The sequence below is a fragment of the Octodon degus genome, unplaced genomic scaffold (genome assembly GCF_000260255.1).
Source record: "Octodon degus isolate 3935 unplaced genomic scaffold, OctDeg1.0 scaffold00067, whole genome shotgun sequence".
Classification (NCBI taxonomy): Eukaryota; Metazoa; Chordata; class Mammalia; order Rodentia; family Octodontidae; genus Octodon; species Octodon degus.
This window is the reverse complement of record NW_004524643.1, coordinates 3355711-3372205: the sequence shown is the minus strand read 5'-3', so window position 1 is coordinate 3372205 and position 16495 is coordinate 3355711. Positions and strand designations below refer to the sequence as shown.

General features: G+C 43.2%; 1 protein-coding gene and 1 pseudogene across 1 annotated transcript in view; one reads left to right on the top strand and one right to left on the bottom strand.

The window, feature by feature from the left end:
- Lyve1 (lymphatic vessel endothelial hyaluronan receptor 1) overlaps positions 1–11610 on the top strand; it is a 15283-nt gene extending 3673 nt beyond the window's left edge. The window contains exons 2-6 of the mRNA XM_004634873.3: positions 2014–2182; positions 2304–2443; positions 8858–9157; positions 9935–10013; positions 10591–11610. Coding sequence (XP_004634930.1) covers positions 2014–2182; positions 2304–2443; positions 8858–9157; positions 9935–10013; positions 10591–10777 — 875 coding nt within the window. The 3' untranslated portion in view covers positions 10778–11610. The remainder of the gene's footprint in view (positions 1–2013; positions 2183–2303; positions 2444–8857; positions 9158–9934; positions 10014–10590) is intronic.
- A 4487-nt stretch (positions 11611–16097) lies between these two features.
- LOC101569475 lies at positions 16098–16495 on the bottom strand (annotated as a pseudogene).

Sequence of the window (16495 nt, the reverse complement as noted above, 5' to 3'; positions counted from 1 at the left end):
GAAGGGAAGGGAAGGGAAGGGAAGGGAAGAGAAGAGAAGAGAAGAGAAGAGAAGAGAAGAGAAGAGAAGAGAAGAGAAGAGAAGAGAAGAGAAGAGAAGGCATCCACTACACAGCAATTAACTACACTACAAACAGTTTACTTGGAAGATGGATACGTTCTTTTAGGGACTTTCATAGGTAAAGCCCAACAGGAATAATGTTCTTGAATATAATGCAATGTGGCAATTTCATACAGGTCTGTACAACCCAGAACCCAAAGTGGTAGAAAGAAATCCCAAGTCCATTCAATTTTTCTGTTTAATAAGAAAAGTCTTTAATTAGGTAAAGAGCATTATTGAAAAACAGTCAACCAAAATACTTTTGGGTAAAGCACTGACTTATTTCTCCCTCCAATGGAACACAAGGCAGGAATTTGTTTTCTGCCCACCTCTGTCCATCGCACACTGGAGTTCTAGGAGTGCAACTGGAGAGGCAGAAGTAGAAGCCTCTACACTGGCCAGGAGGAAGCAGCGTCATCATTGCTCTTAGAGGATTTAGCCCACTGTGGAGAAAACTGCACTAGTAAAAAGCTGAAGTAAGGACTGGTGAGACAGCTCAGTGGACTAAGCAGCTAGGCAAGCGCAATGGACTGGAGTTCGATCCCCAGCAACATCAGTGGCACCGGGCGCACCCTGGGTGCACTGAGCTGGCCACCGAGAGCTGCGTGGTCGGTGGCGCAGGCCTGTAATCGCAGCGCTGGGGAGGCTGAAAGCAGAAGGATCACTATGAGTCTGAGCTGCATAGTGAGACCCTGTCCCAAATACATTAAAAAAAAAAATAGCTGAAATAACACAGATGTGGCCCATTCAACTGTTTAAAAAATTTTAAATCATGTATTTATTTATTTGGTACAGGGTTTCCCTCCCTCCAATGCCAGGTTTTGGTGGTCTGTTCCACACAGGGTCAACCTGGCATGAGGTACTAGGAATCGAACCTGGGTCCATGCACTTGCCAAGCAGTGCTTAGACTACAGAGCTATCTCCCCGGCCCCTGGCCCATTCATCTTTGAGTTAAAAAAATACAATTAATATCCTAACAGTTTGGCCACCTCACCTTCCCCAGAAAGATCAGTTATCACCAGGTACAACCAAAACACTTTGAAAATGATGTAGAGGCAATCTGTTATCTCTGATTACCTATGGGCACCTGCTATGTGACAGGCACCCTACTAAGCATTTTTTTTTTAATGTTAAGAATTCCCTTAACTCTTACTCCCCTGTGCAATAGGTAGTGTTGCTCTCTGTACTATCAATAAGAAAACAGAGGCTCAAAGTGGGAAAGTAACTAATCCAAGGTGACAGAGCTAGCGCCAGCTGAAGCTAGATCCAAGACCAGGTCTGACTATAAAGCTCCACTTCCTTTATTTGGTTTGTGTGCCAGGCAAGATTTATTGCCCTGCTCCTCTAGGAACTTCTGAGAAAGCCTGCCCCCCAATGGTCAGCGAAGACCTGGAGCCAAGAGTACTTTGCTTAACTTCAGTTACAAGTGTGGGATTTTTAAAAGCAATGTCCCCAAACACACTGAGCAGTAACAGCAACCTTCTAGAGCCTTCAGCCCGCGGCAGCCCGCATACCATGAGTTTACCACCACTGGTTGAGAATATCGCTAGTATTGCTAGCTTTCTATTATCCAGAGCCCTGATTTCTGTCCTTTTCAAATTCTTAGATGCTTCACTCTACAAACTCTAAAAGAGGTGGGCGGCACTCTATCACCTATGCCCCACCCTAAGAACCAGTAGTGAACAGGAATAGGTTGGACTTCAGTCTGGTGAGATTTATAGCTTGGAACAGAGCAAGCATCCATCTACCCATCCCTTGTGAGAAATTCCTGGCCTGTGTCCAGTTATTTCTAAGTCCAGTCCCAGCCACACAGACCTCGCTGCTGCGTCCAGACTAATTCTCCACAAGGAAGGACAGTCCTGGGGCTGGGAACAAAGGCAGAGGTAAACTGAGGACCTAATGATTTCTTTGCAGGGCTTGTTGCAACACCATGCAGAATCATGGGGGTCGCCCTCGTGAACAAAAAGACAGACCCACAGCTGAATTTCACAGAAGCCCGGGAAGCCTGCAAGCTGCTCGGGCTAACTTTGGCCAGCAAAGCCCAAGTCGAAGCAGCTCTGCTGTCCGGCTTTGAAACTTGCAGGTAAGAAGTAACCGAGTTCAGTAATGCTGCCAGAGCTGCATTGTCGCCATGTCCTCTTTCAAAAATAGACACGGAACCTTTTGATCATTAGTCCGTTCAGCTAGTGTGTATTCTTTTGCAGCTATGGCTGGGTTGCAGAGCGATACGCTGTCATCCCTCGGATTAACCAGAACCCCAGGTGTGGTAAGAATGGGAAAGGCATCCTGATGTGGAAAGCGAACACCCAGCAGAAGTTCAGGGCCTACTGTTACAACTCATCTGGTGAGTCAGACTCTCCAATCTGGTGGCACGTCTTCTCGGGGTAGGAGCAGCTCTGTGATCTGTCGGGGAAGAGTAGCCCTGATGGGCAGCAGCAGAAGCAATCAGGGCAGTAGTCACTGAAATCCCAAGACTGTCTCTCAGACCAGTCTAGAGGAGCAGTATGCCCCTAGTGGAATAAGTTAGGGGAAATATGCTGAACGGTAACCTAAGGAGTGGACACCCCCGAGGCTCATTTTTCATTTCTAATCCCACTTCCTGTAAGTGGGATTACAGGACTAGAAGGGGGGAGAGAATCAAATCTACAGAGGCACACGACGGGTTGGTTACCTTACTGAATCCAGACAGCTTCCTTGTGGGATTGTTTTATCATCTCAATTTATAGACAAAGAAATTTAGCTCTGGGGACGTTAAGTCTCTGTATTGGTCCATTTCCCATTATTTATGAAGAGATACACAAGACTAAGGACCTTATAAAGAAAGGATATTTATTTGGCTCACAGCTCTGCAGCTTCAAGGGCGTGGTAGCAGCAGCGACTTGGCTCTGGGGAAGACTTCGTGGTGGGCGGCCATCACTATGACAAGAACGTGTGATGGGCAAAAAGCATAGAGTAAGACAGGACGTGAGAGAGTGACCCAGGATAGTAACACTCTGGAGAAATAAGCAGAATCTCAAGGCAACTGCTTCGGTTCTTTCAGGTGGCAGCACCCTCGGTGACCTTCCAGTACATCCCATGTCTTCAGGTCCTGCCACTGCTTAGTACTGCCACACAGAGAACCGAGCTTCCCAGGTGTAGATCTTTGGGGCCACGCTAGACAGTATCCAAATCATAGCAGCTTCATTACTAGGAAGACGCAGCTCAGATCTAACTGAGCTCTTCCTGCCACCTCGCTTTCCTTCATAGATGAGGAAACTCAGATGCTACACCTGACATTTCTAAGAACAAAACCCAATCTCCATTTGATAAAGGAAGACACTGGAGCCTAGAAAGCGGAACTGATTTGCTCTTCTTGGTCACACAATTGTGCCAGAAACTTTCCTAGGGAAACTTGGGTACCTTAACCCCTTAGCCCAAGAGCTTTCGCTGAGTGATTTCTTATCTGGGTTTTCCTTCCTGACTATTTGCTTCAGTTTGTCACAAACATCCCCGTCCAATTCATTACTCTTAATGAGTACTCATATAAGTCATCTTCTTAAGACTAGGTGCTGGGTGGTTATATACAAGATAAATTTCAAAAGCATTCTTTTAGTTAACTGAAAAGCTTTGTGTTAATATCATTTGGAGAATTTTTTATGCCCATGTCTTATACTCTGAATAACTATGTTGAAGATAAAGACATATCACATGTTGACTGTTATTCTCCCATTGTTTTGTCATGAAATTTTTTTTTTCTACAAAATAAAATGAGATCATTCTCTAAGACCCAAGAGATCCATTAGCAAAACTAACCCAGGAAGACAATGTAGGAAGCAAAGTAGTTCTCCAATACAGGGACTTTTGCATAGGGAAAGCCCTTGGAGATATCTCCCTTGTCCAGTTCTTTTCATTTGACAGATGAGAACTTTATAACTAAGAATGGACATTTAACTTGTCCAAGTGCTACAGTCAACTAGTGACAGAGTCGAGATTGGACCGCACAATTCCTTCCCTCATGTTTCACCATCCTCCTCCTCCTCTCTGCCGTTAAACTTGCCCTCTTTAGCTAGGGGACTGGTGACTCACACATCGGCTTACCTCACAAGCAGCCCCTGCCTGCCAAGTGGCCTTGCCTGTGATTGCCTAGCCTTCCTGCCAGCTGTCAGTGGGATGGTACGATGCCAACCCTCTGGACCAAACAAAAAGGAGGAAGAAGACGTGGACTGTTTCCTCCTGGGTTTAACTTGTACTCTCAACTCTTGTATTTCTTCTATACTAATATGTAGGCCAAGTGGCTAAGGCACTTAGCCAGTATTTTTAGCAAAAATATTTTATAGAAGATAAAATTGTATGCTTTGGATTATACCACAACAAAATATACTTAGTGTTGCTATATCCCATTATTAATTCTTCTAACTTTAGTCCTTTGATTAAAGTGGTAACTGCCAGATTCTCTAGAAAAATTATAGTGATATGGCTGCCCCTTTGCAGTTAGCATGTAATCTATGATGCGAACCACATGTAACTATGCTGATGCCAGACTCCTTCTACCTAACATGTGAGGGATCAACAGTGATCCTGAATGGGATCAGTTATTGTACAGGGGCTGCAAAATGGTATTTTCTAAGTTTATCCTCTCTTCTACATTTATTAGTTGGCATTTTAATTTTTTAACAACTCTCTCTCTTTCTGTCTCTGTCTCTGTCTGTCTGTCTGTCTCTGTCTCTGTCTCTGTCTCTCTCTCTCTCTCTCTCTCACACACACACACACACACACACACACACACACACACACTCCCTTTGCTTTATACTAACATGGACACATGACACTTTATTTGTTTGATATGGTACAGTCAACCTTGCAGTTATTATTCATTTTATTCTTCTGAATGCCCAAATTGTCTCAAATATGGCAAGTGAAAGCACCTTCTAGCTGCCTGTTGTGTCCTTTGTCCTCTTCAATTTTGAGTAATTCCCGCTGGAGCTTTCCTTGTTTCTCTGCCCATTTTGCTGGACAGCCAGGAACACACATACGCATAATGTACATGAGTACAGACATCGTGACTATACTGGTATTGCCAGCTCAAATTTAACGACGATTTCTTTCTTAATTTACTTTATTTTCTATTTGCATCTATTTTCTCCCATATTGAAAATCTTAGCTCCCAGTAAACAATGTGTTTTATCTGACAACAGTTCTAAAATTACAAAACCAACATCATCAGGGATAACAAACGTACTGAGAGAAATTTGAGATTTCTTTGTAAACATTTTAATTCTTAGAAGAGATCCTTGGAAAGAAGTATGGTCAGGGAACTGAGTGCAAAAGTGACTTCAAAAAATTGCTACTATTCATGGTTGTATTGCCATTTCTAAATAAGTGGGGTTCATTTTCCCCTTTTTGTGACTTGTCCTATTTTTAGGGTTTTTTTTTCCGTAGGTAAAATCTTTACAGTATTCCATGGTCAAAAATATATTTTTCATGTATTTAGTACAGGGTCTACAGGGTCTTACTACACAGATTGGACTCATAGTGATCCTCCTGTTTTCAGCCTCCCAAGCACTGGGATTAGCACCACGCCCAGTCTCAATCTCCATTTCAGCACACCCCAAGGGCAGGGCCTGAACAGCAGTCCAAGGATTAAACCCCAGTACCTGTATCTGCCTTAGCAGGTGCTTTAATCTGCTGAGCTGTCTGGCCAGCCCTAAAAATATATATACTTTAAAAAAGTATAGTCAGAGAAGTTTTATTCCTATTACATCCACCATTGCTATTAACCATTTTTATTTATTTCTGCTCTCATGATTTTTATTTCTGCTTTAACCCTCTGGTTGTTTTGTGTATAAAGAAAAGTCTGTGTGTGTGTGTGTGTGTGTGTGTGTGTGTGTGTGTGTGTGTGAACTTATTTTCTTTTCTTACACAAAACTAGCATGCCCTATATACTACTTTTTCCACTTACCTTCTAGAAATTTCTTCACATCAGTACTTAGAGATATTCTCGTTTGTAATGGTACTCCATGTGCTCCATTGAGTGGTTGCATGCAGCTTTATCAGCCCTCTGTGGATGGATTTGGGAGTGTTTTCTGTCTTTCTAAGGTCTAGGTCTTGAGATTCCAGGTATTGCTGGATCCTCCTGTCTCTGTGCAGAGGCATAAGTGCTTCTACTCCTGAATGGTTCTGTCCTCCTAAGCTTTGCAGCCTCCATACGCCTCCCCTGGTAATGACATTACTCATCTTCCTCCCAAGCCTGGATGGCTTCCCATCCGAGGATATGATGTAAATTGTGAGCTCTTAACACTAGACAAATATGAGAACTTTGGTGTGCGATTTAGGAAGCTTTCACGTTCCTCTCGGAAATTCCCTCCCCTGTGAATAAATGTCAGACTCTTTAACACGGCAGTTCCGAACGTTGGCCCTGACTTACCTCCCAGCCTCCTCCCCTGCTGTGTCTTTCCTATTCCCAGTCACACACACACCATCCCCTAGCCGCTGTTCTCCTTGTCATTGTCCCAGCATAGCTGCACTTTCCAACTTCTGACGTCTTGGATCATGCCGTTCCTGCTGAGTGGAATATCCTGTTTCCTCTTTTATTCTGTGTGGGCCTCTGCTCTGTTTCAGCCATATTGGTTTTCTTACTCATCACTTGGGCCAAATTCATTCAGCTTCTGGCTCTTGCACTTCCTGTTCTCTCTACTTGGAGCATTTCTGCCCTAGATCTTCAGTGACTGGCTACCTTTCATCATTAAGCTCTCATCTTAAGCATCACCTGCCCCAAGAGACCTTCTCCTCACCCTACCCAAAGTATCTGTCCCTCAACTCTTACCCTCACTAAGTCAATCTACATCATGGTTAACTTTCTTTTTACCATTTATTGAGGTCTAAAATTTCTGATTTGTTTGTTTATTTGTTTTTCTATTACCTCTATCTCTCCCATAGCACAGAGGCTCCTTAGGAAAAGAACAGGGACTTTCTTTCCTTTTCTTTTTTCTGGTACTGGGAATTGAACTCAGGACCATGTGCTTGCCAGCCAGGTGCCTATGCCACTAAGCTATCTCCTCAGCCCAGAACAGGGATTTTCTCTCATTTGCATCATGTAGTGCCTAGAACAGTGCCCAGTGTAGAATTGGTGCTACACAAATATTTGGTGAGTACGCACATTATCCCGCCATACTCCACCAAAAGGCCTTCTCCTCTGAATCCCCAGTGAGTTCCCCCCACCTTTATCAAAACCCTTCCCTTGTCCTGGAAGTGGGAACCTCCCTTATTTGTCTGTACTTTTAGTATCCAACACATTCTGTTGAGCTCACTATGCCTTTTGGTCCTGATATTGAAAAATGCTCAGGGCCAGCCAAATAGCTCAGCAGATTCAAGTGTCTGCAAGCAGGCACAGGGGCTGCGGGTTCGATCCCCAGGTCTGCTGTGCCAGCCCTGCCCCCAGGGTGAGCTGAGACAGAAGTTGAGACTGGGCATGGTGGCATGCACCTATAATCCCAGCTCTTGGGAGACTGTAAACAGGTGAATCATTATAAGTCTGATCTGATAGTGAGACCCTGAACACCCTGTGGACCCTTCCTTAAAAATAAAATACCAAAGAAAAGAAAAAAGAAAAAAAGAAAGAAAGAAAGAAAGAAAGAAAGAAAGAAAGAAAGAAAGATGCTCACTGTGTGAAGGAAGAGCCTCAAAAGGGCTCAAGAATGGCAAAGGTGATCACAAATTCAGAGCAGAGAATTCAAGGATGTCCACTGAAACAGCGATATTTTCAAAGTAAAATGTATAAAATACGAACTTAGAGCATGTGTGGTGCAAATGTTGCACTATTATTATTCACGACTTTGATTGGTAATTCTTTCATCTTCAAAAGCAAATCAACTTACTCGAATAACTTTTGCATTCTAGCTATCATCCCGGTTGATGTTGTGCACTGACACATGTAATCGGGGATTTTAAATCACACCAGTTCACAGTGCTCTGCCACAATCTGCACCTCTTTGAATTATTCAGCTTATGCAAATTTCAGTATCCTTTTGTACAAATGAGAGTTCAGTAAAATTGACAAAGGAGATGCCAATTTCAGCACCTAGTGTCACAGTTGACTCAGAAGAAGATGCTAGTAAATGTTGGTTTCCTCTCTACCATTTTCAACAGATGGGAAGACAAACACACAACCTTGCCTTTCCCTCTACCTTTCAATTTTTAGAGCTACACACAGAGGAACCTTAGCTTTAGCAGATGTCCTGAAGTGGCATTACACACCTATATTGTTCCAGATCTACTCCTTCCTCTTCAGTTTTCTTCCCTCTATTGAATATTTATTGAGCATGTGCTTTGTGTCAGGTGCAGTGGCCCTACTAAGATGATCAGGTGAGACAAGGCCCCTGCTTCCATGGAGTTGACAGGCTAGGGGGGAACAGTGTGAAGTACATGGAGGTACGAGAAGATGTGCCAGGGACCCATCTGGTCCACAGTTCTGCCGAGAAAGATGTGGTCAAGCAGACACCTGAATGGCAGGTAGGAGTTAGCTAAGTGAAGAGGTCCCATCTTAAGCAGCACCATGGAGAAAGCTTGGATGGGAAAAAAGATTATCAGGGGACTGAAGGAATTTCAGTGCTGCAGGAGCAAGGATAGAGACCCTGCACCGAGGAGTTTCACTATCAACAGATTATGAAAGGCCTTGTTACCCTTGCCATACAGATGGACATTGCAAGATGCTAGGGAAGGAGTGAGAAGATGAGGCTGCGCCAATACTTATTTCTCATTTCATTGTTTCCTCTCCTGGCAGATATTTGGGTTAACTCATGCGTCCCAGAAATTATTACCACTGCTGATGCCCTAGACTTGGAAACGGAAACCTACCCTGTAGAGTACCCTGGCAGTGACGGCACCTTCTCAGCCTCAGTCCTGTACCCTACAACCCCTGCTCCCACCACCACTCCTGCTCGAGCAGCCACTTCTTCCTCCCGGAGGAAAAAATTGATTTGCATCACAGAAGTTTTTACAGAAACGAGCTCCGTGCCCATGGAAACGGAATCATCCATGGAAAATGGAGCAGTGTTCAGGAACGAAGCTCCGGGGTTCGGAGGTAAATGGGCCCGTGTCCATGCTATGTGCACTCGTGCAAAATGCTCTATACATAGCATCTAGCGTGTCTCTAAACAGACCACTCAGCACCTGCCAGGAATACATCAAAGCTTAATGCAGGCTCAAATTGAAGTCATAGAACTTGAGAGCTGCAAAGAACCTTACTGACCAAGCTACAACATTGTGAGTGTAACAGAACTTCACATTTAAAAACTCAAGACCCTGAAGTGTAAGTTACTGTTATCATGTATACAAAGAAATAGAACTTCAGGGGCTGGTGAGATGGCTCAGTGGTCTAAAGCACCTACTTGAAACAAGTTTGGCAAAGCACAGGGACCGCGGTTCAATCCTCCAGCACCACATGCCAGCCAGCCCGCCCCCTGGTGGGCTGAGCTGGCCACACACACACACACACACACTAAATAAATGTAATAAATAAAAATAAATAAATATTAAAAAAAAAAAAGAAAGAAATAGACCTTCAGTCCCTGTAACTTTATTCCAGGCCTCTGTCTCTCCTGCAGACTTCACTAGGTTGGGCCTCAAGGCCATAGGAAATGAACTTTATTTTTCATATTGCAACTATGTAGACAAAAGAGAACACCAGAGGCAGGGCCAAAGAATATGTAAGCAAGGAGCAGAGAAGCTGCTGAGGGCCCAGTGCACAAATGGTCAGAGAAAAGGCTTTTCTCCTGAACTATCTGCTCTACAGAGGAGGCATTCAATGTGGGGATGCACAGCAGGTAAGTAAAGGACCAACACGCCTCTGTTTCCCCAGGTGTCCCCACAGCTCTGCTGGTGCTTGCTTTGCTCTTTTTCGGTGCTGCGGCTGGACTGGCGGTCTGCTACGTCAAAAGGTGGGCTTGTTGGCACCCTGCCAGGCTTGTCATCTTTGGTACCTCCCGGTCTCCTGTTTTACTAAGGCTGTTGTTGGCGTTTTGTGGGCCGAGATGGAGCTGGCACTCCTCCTGTGCTGTAACATTTCTCTCACACTCCACCTCTCCTCCCACCCTGTCAACATGAATATGTCATCCAAGGTGTAGATACCTGTCCATGGGGCTGCCCTCTGAACACCAAGGAATGAAAAGGACAAGTTGACATGTACAGAAAAATTATGTATTACATTTGATTTGTGGTTCTGGGTCTTTAATGGAAGAGCTGGTTGCCTAAAGCTGGGCCTTTGAAGCTACAGTCTAATGTAAACAAATTGATTCATGGGCGAATGTGTTAGGATAGTGGAGCAAGAGTGTTAGCATCTCTTTGAAATAAAGGTGCTGGGACAACTGGGCTGGTATATGCCACTGTAGACGAAGCGTCACCTGCTGCTATGTGTGTGACATAGAAGCGTCTCCCTTTAATTTTATGATCTTTTTCTTGATGAATATGGACACGTTTATTTTGATATGTTTAATAATTTTACGTTTCCGTTTGCAGGTATGTGAAGGCCTTCCCTTTTACAAACAAAAATCAACAGAAGGAAATGATCGAAACCAAAGAAGTAAAGGAAGATAAGGCTGATGATGGCAACCATAACGAAGAATCAAAGAAAACGGATAAAAACCCAGAAGAGCCCAAGAGTCCACCCCAAACCACAGTGCGATGCCTGGAAGCTGAAGTTTAGACTAGAAGCAAGGAGGAATGCCTGAGGCTGGTTTCTTTCCTGATCCGTCTCCAGATAGGCGCCAGGTGGGGAAACAAAAAGAGCCAAAGAACCAAAGAAGAAAATTCTCTATCGGTTCCTAACAGGGGTCAGCTCGGGCCTTTCTTTGTACAAAGGAAGCCTTCTTTTCCCTTCACTCCTTTCTGGGTCCTCTCCTCCTACCTCCAAGTCCTCCCACAGCCATTCTAGCCTGGCCATGTCCTAATATCATCCGGGTGGGACAAAGGAGCCTTTAAAGGCCGAGAACCTACAGCAGCTCATCAGCACATATCTGTAAGCAGGTCTCCAGGCTGGCTGAGATACGGTGGGAGAGCAGAGAGCAGGGCCACTGGGACCAGGCTAGACCCACAGCCCACAGCTTTTTTTTTTTTTTTTTTTTTTAAACTCAGAAAAGGAAACACCTATCCAGCCTGGCGTGTCCTTACAAAGCCGGCACAAATAAAAGAAGGGCAAAGAAGCCGTGGAAATTCCCATGACTGGAGATCTAATCTTTGCAAAAGCACAATAAACAGAACACTGGCAGGAGGCTGGCGTTACCAACACCACCATAGCCAGCAGGAACTATAAACAGACAGAGGCCTTAGAGGAGGACTAAGAACACATAGGTATTCTTCTCTGAGCTGGTTCAGCGGCAGTCACTTTTAAGAACATACACACACTTTCTTTTCTTTCTGTTGCTGCCATTTTCTCTAAAATAGACTTCTATAAGGAACAACAAAAGTACTTTCAGAAACTTCTAGTTTTATCTGAGCTACAGGAACTATTACCAAGAGAAATTACTGTGCTAAAAAAAAGTAATGAAATTCAACAAGTGGTTGCCAAATATCTACTACAGGTTGCATATCCTTCCTGTAAAATGTTTGGATCAGACACGTTTTTGGATTTTGGATCTTTTTAGGTTCAGGAATAGTCGCATGCTTGGAATGTGAAAGATTGGTTGTGAGTTCCTTTATGGCTCATCTACACCTCGTAGGTTGGAGGAAATTTTATACGATATTATAATTGTTTTATGATTGAAATGAAGTTTGATGATGTAGACTTTTCCACTCGGAAGTATCATACTGTTGCTCAAAATTTGGAGCATTTTGGATTTTGGATTTTTGGGTTAAGGATGCTCTACAAGATATTACATGCTCTAACTCAATATTAGTCATCAAAACTTGAACATAGCAGAGTGCTGTCTAAAGCTAAATTGTCAAGCTTTGATATTTCTAGCTTATCTACTTCCCAACTAATTTTTATTTTATTTTTTTTCCCAACTAATTTTTAAACTGAGACTAATCTACTCATTTTCTCTAGTATGGCAACCATTATAGCTTTAATTTATTATTAACATACCTGAGACTTACATGACCTCTATACATCAAAGCATGTGTCTAAAATGTCATTAACAAATGTTATCACTAGCTCTAATTTTTTTCCAGCAAGAAGAGTCCCAGATGTGCAGAAATATTTGTGCCCCCAAAATAAATAAAGCACTTAGATAATTAATTTGTTCTCTTGTGTACATTGATACATCATCATATCTTTCCTGCAACATTAAAATCTGCACAAAATTGAAATCTGTAGTGTAGTCTGTAAAAGGGAAAACTTTGGTTGCTACAGTTCAGACGTGTGAACCAGAACATACATATGCCACAACGAGAGACTGTCCTTGTTTCAAATGGCCTCATTCGAAGTTGCTCAAGTACGTGCATTATTCCTTTACTTGAGATCAGGTCATGCAAATTATAGACTGCTAAGTGTCTTCCTCCTAACAGCCCTTTTTACCCAGAGGCCGTAACCTCTTGGGTTGTCTTTTAAGCTTGGCCTACAATTAAATTCAGTGTAATGGCCAATAATTGAAAATCACGGCATTGCATATCTATCTGTTTCTAGGTTCTCTTGGAAAAGTAAAGGCTCTGAAGATAGAGACCCCCAGTCCTGGGAGCAATGCCCACTCGAGGCCAAATCGTGGCTGTACCCATCCAGTGGGACGTGCTCGTCCTGTCACCACACACCTCTTCACTCTATAGCACCCTCAGGCCCTAGGAAAGGTGCCATCCCCCTGACTTCCTGTCATACCAGCCTGTGTCACTCATTTATAGGACCTGCTCAGCTCTGTGGGATTATGAGTCTGAGACCTTGCGTTGTCAGCCTCTAATCTTTATCAAGAACTGCAGAAGAAGAAAAAAGGGGAAAGGAATGAAAGCACTGGGCTCTTCTCTGTGCATGTCAGCAAAAAAATTATCAGAAATTCCACATATCTCCCATCTTTGGACATCAACTCTAGATTCGGATGCTATTTTAGACTGGCATGTGCCCTAACCAGCAGCAGGAGGAAGCAGGGCAGAAAAATGTTACCACCCACCCACATATGCAGTTGGCCTCCCACATCTTCAGGCCCACTTCCACAGATCCAACTGCATGAGAATCGAAAATATTGAGAGGAAAAAATTGTGTCTGCACAGAACACAGACAGACTTAATTCTTGTCATTATTCCTTCAAAAATATAGTATGACAACTATTTAAATAAGTATTATAGAGATGGCATTGGCATTATAGGTACTATAAAGATGTCTTAACGTATGGGAGGATATTCCTAGGTTACATACAAATATTATGTCATTTCATATAAGAGATTTGAGCATGTGTGGATTTTATTATGGAAGGTTATATGTTCAATCCCCTAAAGGCAAGGGACAATTGTAATCACTCAGTCGCCCAAAAGACAAGTGCAGATACACCAATGAAAATGTATCTTCCGTCATTATGAAAAGAAGGGAAGGCAAGGCAAGGCAAAGAAAGGAAGAAAAAAGATAGAGGGAGGGAAGAAGATAACATTCACTGAGCACCTACTAAGATGACAGTTCACATGTCATCTAATTTCACTTCAACACCTCCACTGACAGTTAATGAGTATGCTGCTATTTTATTAATCAGAAAATTGAGGAGCCGGGCAGATGGCTCAGCAGAATAAGCACTTGCCTGGCAAGTGCAAAGGCCTGAGTTCAATCCCTGGTTCTGCAAAAAAAAAAAAATTAAAAAATAAAAAAGAGACAAGCCTTTGGGGCTCGTGAGATAGCTCAGTGGAATGAGTGCTTGCCTGGCAAGCACAAGGTCCTGAGTTTGATCCCTGGTGCCACCAAAAAAGAAAAAAAGAAAGAAAGAAAGAAAGAAAGAAAGAAAGAAAGAAAGAAAGAAAGAAGAAAGAAAGCAAGACTGATCAGTCCCGCCCCCAGGGTGTGCTGAGATGGTGATTCAGACTGGGAGTGGTGATGTGCACCTGTGATCCCAGTGCTTGGGAGGCTGAAAAACAGGAAGGATCACTACAAGTCTGATCTGTACACTGAGACCCTGTGGACTCTGTACTAAATACATTAAAAAAGAAAGAAAGAAAATTGAATTTGAGAGACTTTAAGTTACTTTCTGAGATCATGGGTCATACATATAAAGGTAGGACTGGATCACAGGACAAGGTGAATCCAAAGCCCAAGCACCGTTCCCTACACTGTACTACGGTACGATACATATGTATCTCACAAATGACCAGATGAGCATGGCCAGAAACTATTCCAATATGCAAGCTTGAAATGGGTCACTTGCCAAAAACAACTGGGCTGAAATAAAGACTGGAGTAAGACTGAAGTGACTCAGCACTCCTGCATCTCTGGGCCACAATAAGGGAAAGAGAGAAGAACTTAAGAGAAGTAGCACCTCGTGAATTCAGACACCAACCTCAACAAAGACCTGCCTGGCCCAGCTCAATGGTCAGAAAAGGTAAGGCTCAGAAAGGCCCAATATCAGCTACTTTCCATTCTTTTTCCAGAGTAAAAATAAGAAGCCAAATGTCACAGATAACAAGTAGTGGAGCCCTGTCTCTAAGTCTCCATCTGTCTGCTGAAATTCTCTCTTTATTCACCACCGAGCAAAAAGGAACTGGAACACCAGGGCTCACCCCGGTTCAGAGCTGCAAGCCAGCCCATCCAAGCCATCTTCTAAGAGGCAGGTAGAGAGCCACGTGACATTTAAGGAGGGTATAAATGATCTTCTCTGTAAATGCACTTTGATCAGGCCTGACTCCTCGGCTCAGACATACTAGATCCATTTCTTTAGCCAGACATCTGCTGTCCCAAGGACTCTTACAAGAATGCATGTCTTCATAAAGGCCAGACCACATAGAATGCTAACGTGCCAATATGCGGCCCATAAAGACAAGCTGGTTCTCAGGACAGAGAACTGAAGTAAAACAGAAGACTGAAGGCCCAGCACAGAGCTTGCACACAGCTGGAGTCTATAAAAGTCTATTGGCTTGAAAAGAATTTAATAATATTGCTTTCCAGACCGACAAATCCTACATTTCGTTGCTTCTAGTCTTTCAGCAAGAGCCCAAAGCAAAAGCAGCTGCTTAGAGAAGAATCGCTTCCTAAGGGCAATAATGATAACATGCAAATAAATAACTCTTATTAAGGAGTGAGTCACTCATGCCAAAAAGAATGTTCTACACCTCCAAGCCTGAAGGAAACCAATCATTTGTCAGGTCAATCTTCAAGTTAATAGTAAATAAAATTTGGTTGCTTATCACCAAAACAGTTTCTATATAGGCTAAAAGCTGACCAAAGGGCATTTTAATAATGCTCAAATCAGAACAGAGTGTTCTCCTCTCTAAATGGTCCCCAGGAAAAGGCCAAATTTCCACACAGTGCTATCGTGATTGAGGATGTGTCCTTTTAGTATCTAAAGACAATGCGCTTTTTAGGACAAACTTTGAAAATTTCCAAATAACTTTACATTTACAAAAGAAATGATGAAGATGGTATAGAGTTTCTATATTACCTCACCTAGTTTCCTTAGCAATTAACATCCTCTACCAATATGCAACATTTGTCACCAACACTTGTTTGTTTTCTGAGACAGAGTCTTGCTCTGTAATTTGGGCTGGCCTTGAACTCTCTGTGTAACCCTGGCTGGCCTTGAACTCACAATGATTCTCCTGCCTCAGCCTCCCAAGTACTATGATTATAGGTATAAGTCACCAATATTGATACATTATTAGTAACTGAAACATGCACTTTCTTATTTGCTTCATGTTTGCCTAATGTCCTTTTGCTGTTCCAGAATTACACACAGGGCACCACATTACCTTTAGTCATCAGGTGTCCTCAGGCTCCTCTTGGCTATAGTAGTTTTTTATACTTTCCTTGCTCTTGATAACATTGCCAGTGGGTTGTTTGTTTACTTGTTTGTTTTTGCATTTTTTGCAGTTTTACTGAAACACAAATAAACATGCACACAGGCCGTCTACTCGTTTTCTTTGCTGTGCAGCCTGGCATTGGGATTGGTGACTCGGATGGCTGGCTGGGCTGCTCTTTTCACGATGGTCTTGTGGTTCTTAGGGGAGACATTATGAGCAATCTCTGCGCAGTAAGACATCAGCAACACCTCCAGCTCCTTAACATTGTGCACCAGGAACTTCCAGAAGCCGCTGGGCAGTGTGTGCTTTGTCTTTTCGTTACTTCCATAACCCATGTTGGGCATCAAGATCTGGCCCTTGAACCTCCTCCGCACCCTGTTATCTATACCTCTGGGTTTCCCCCAGTTTCGCTTAATTTTGACATAGTGGTCTGACTGTGCTGGATGAACTTCTTGGTCCTCTTTTTGATGATCTTGGGCTTCACAAGGGGTCTGAGGGCCACCAT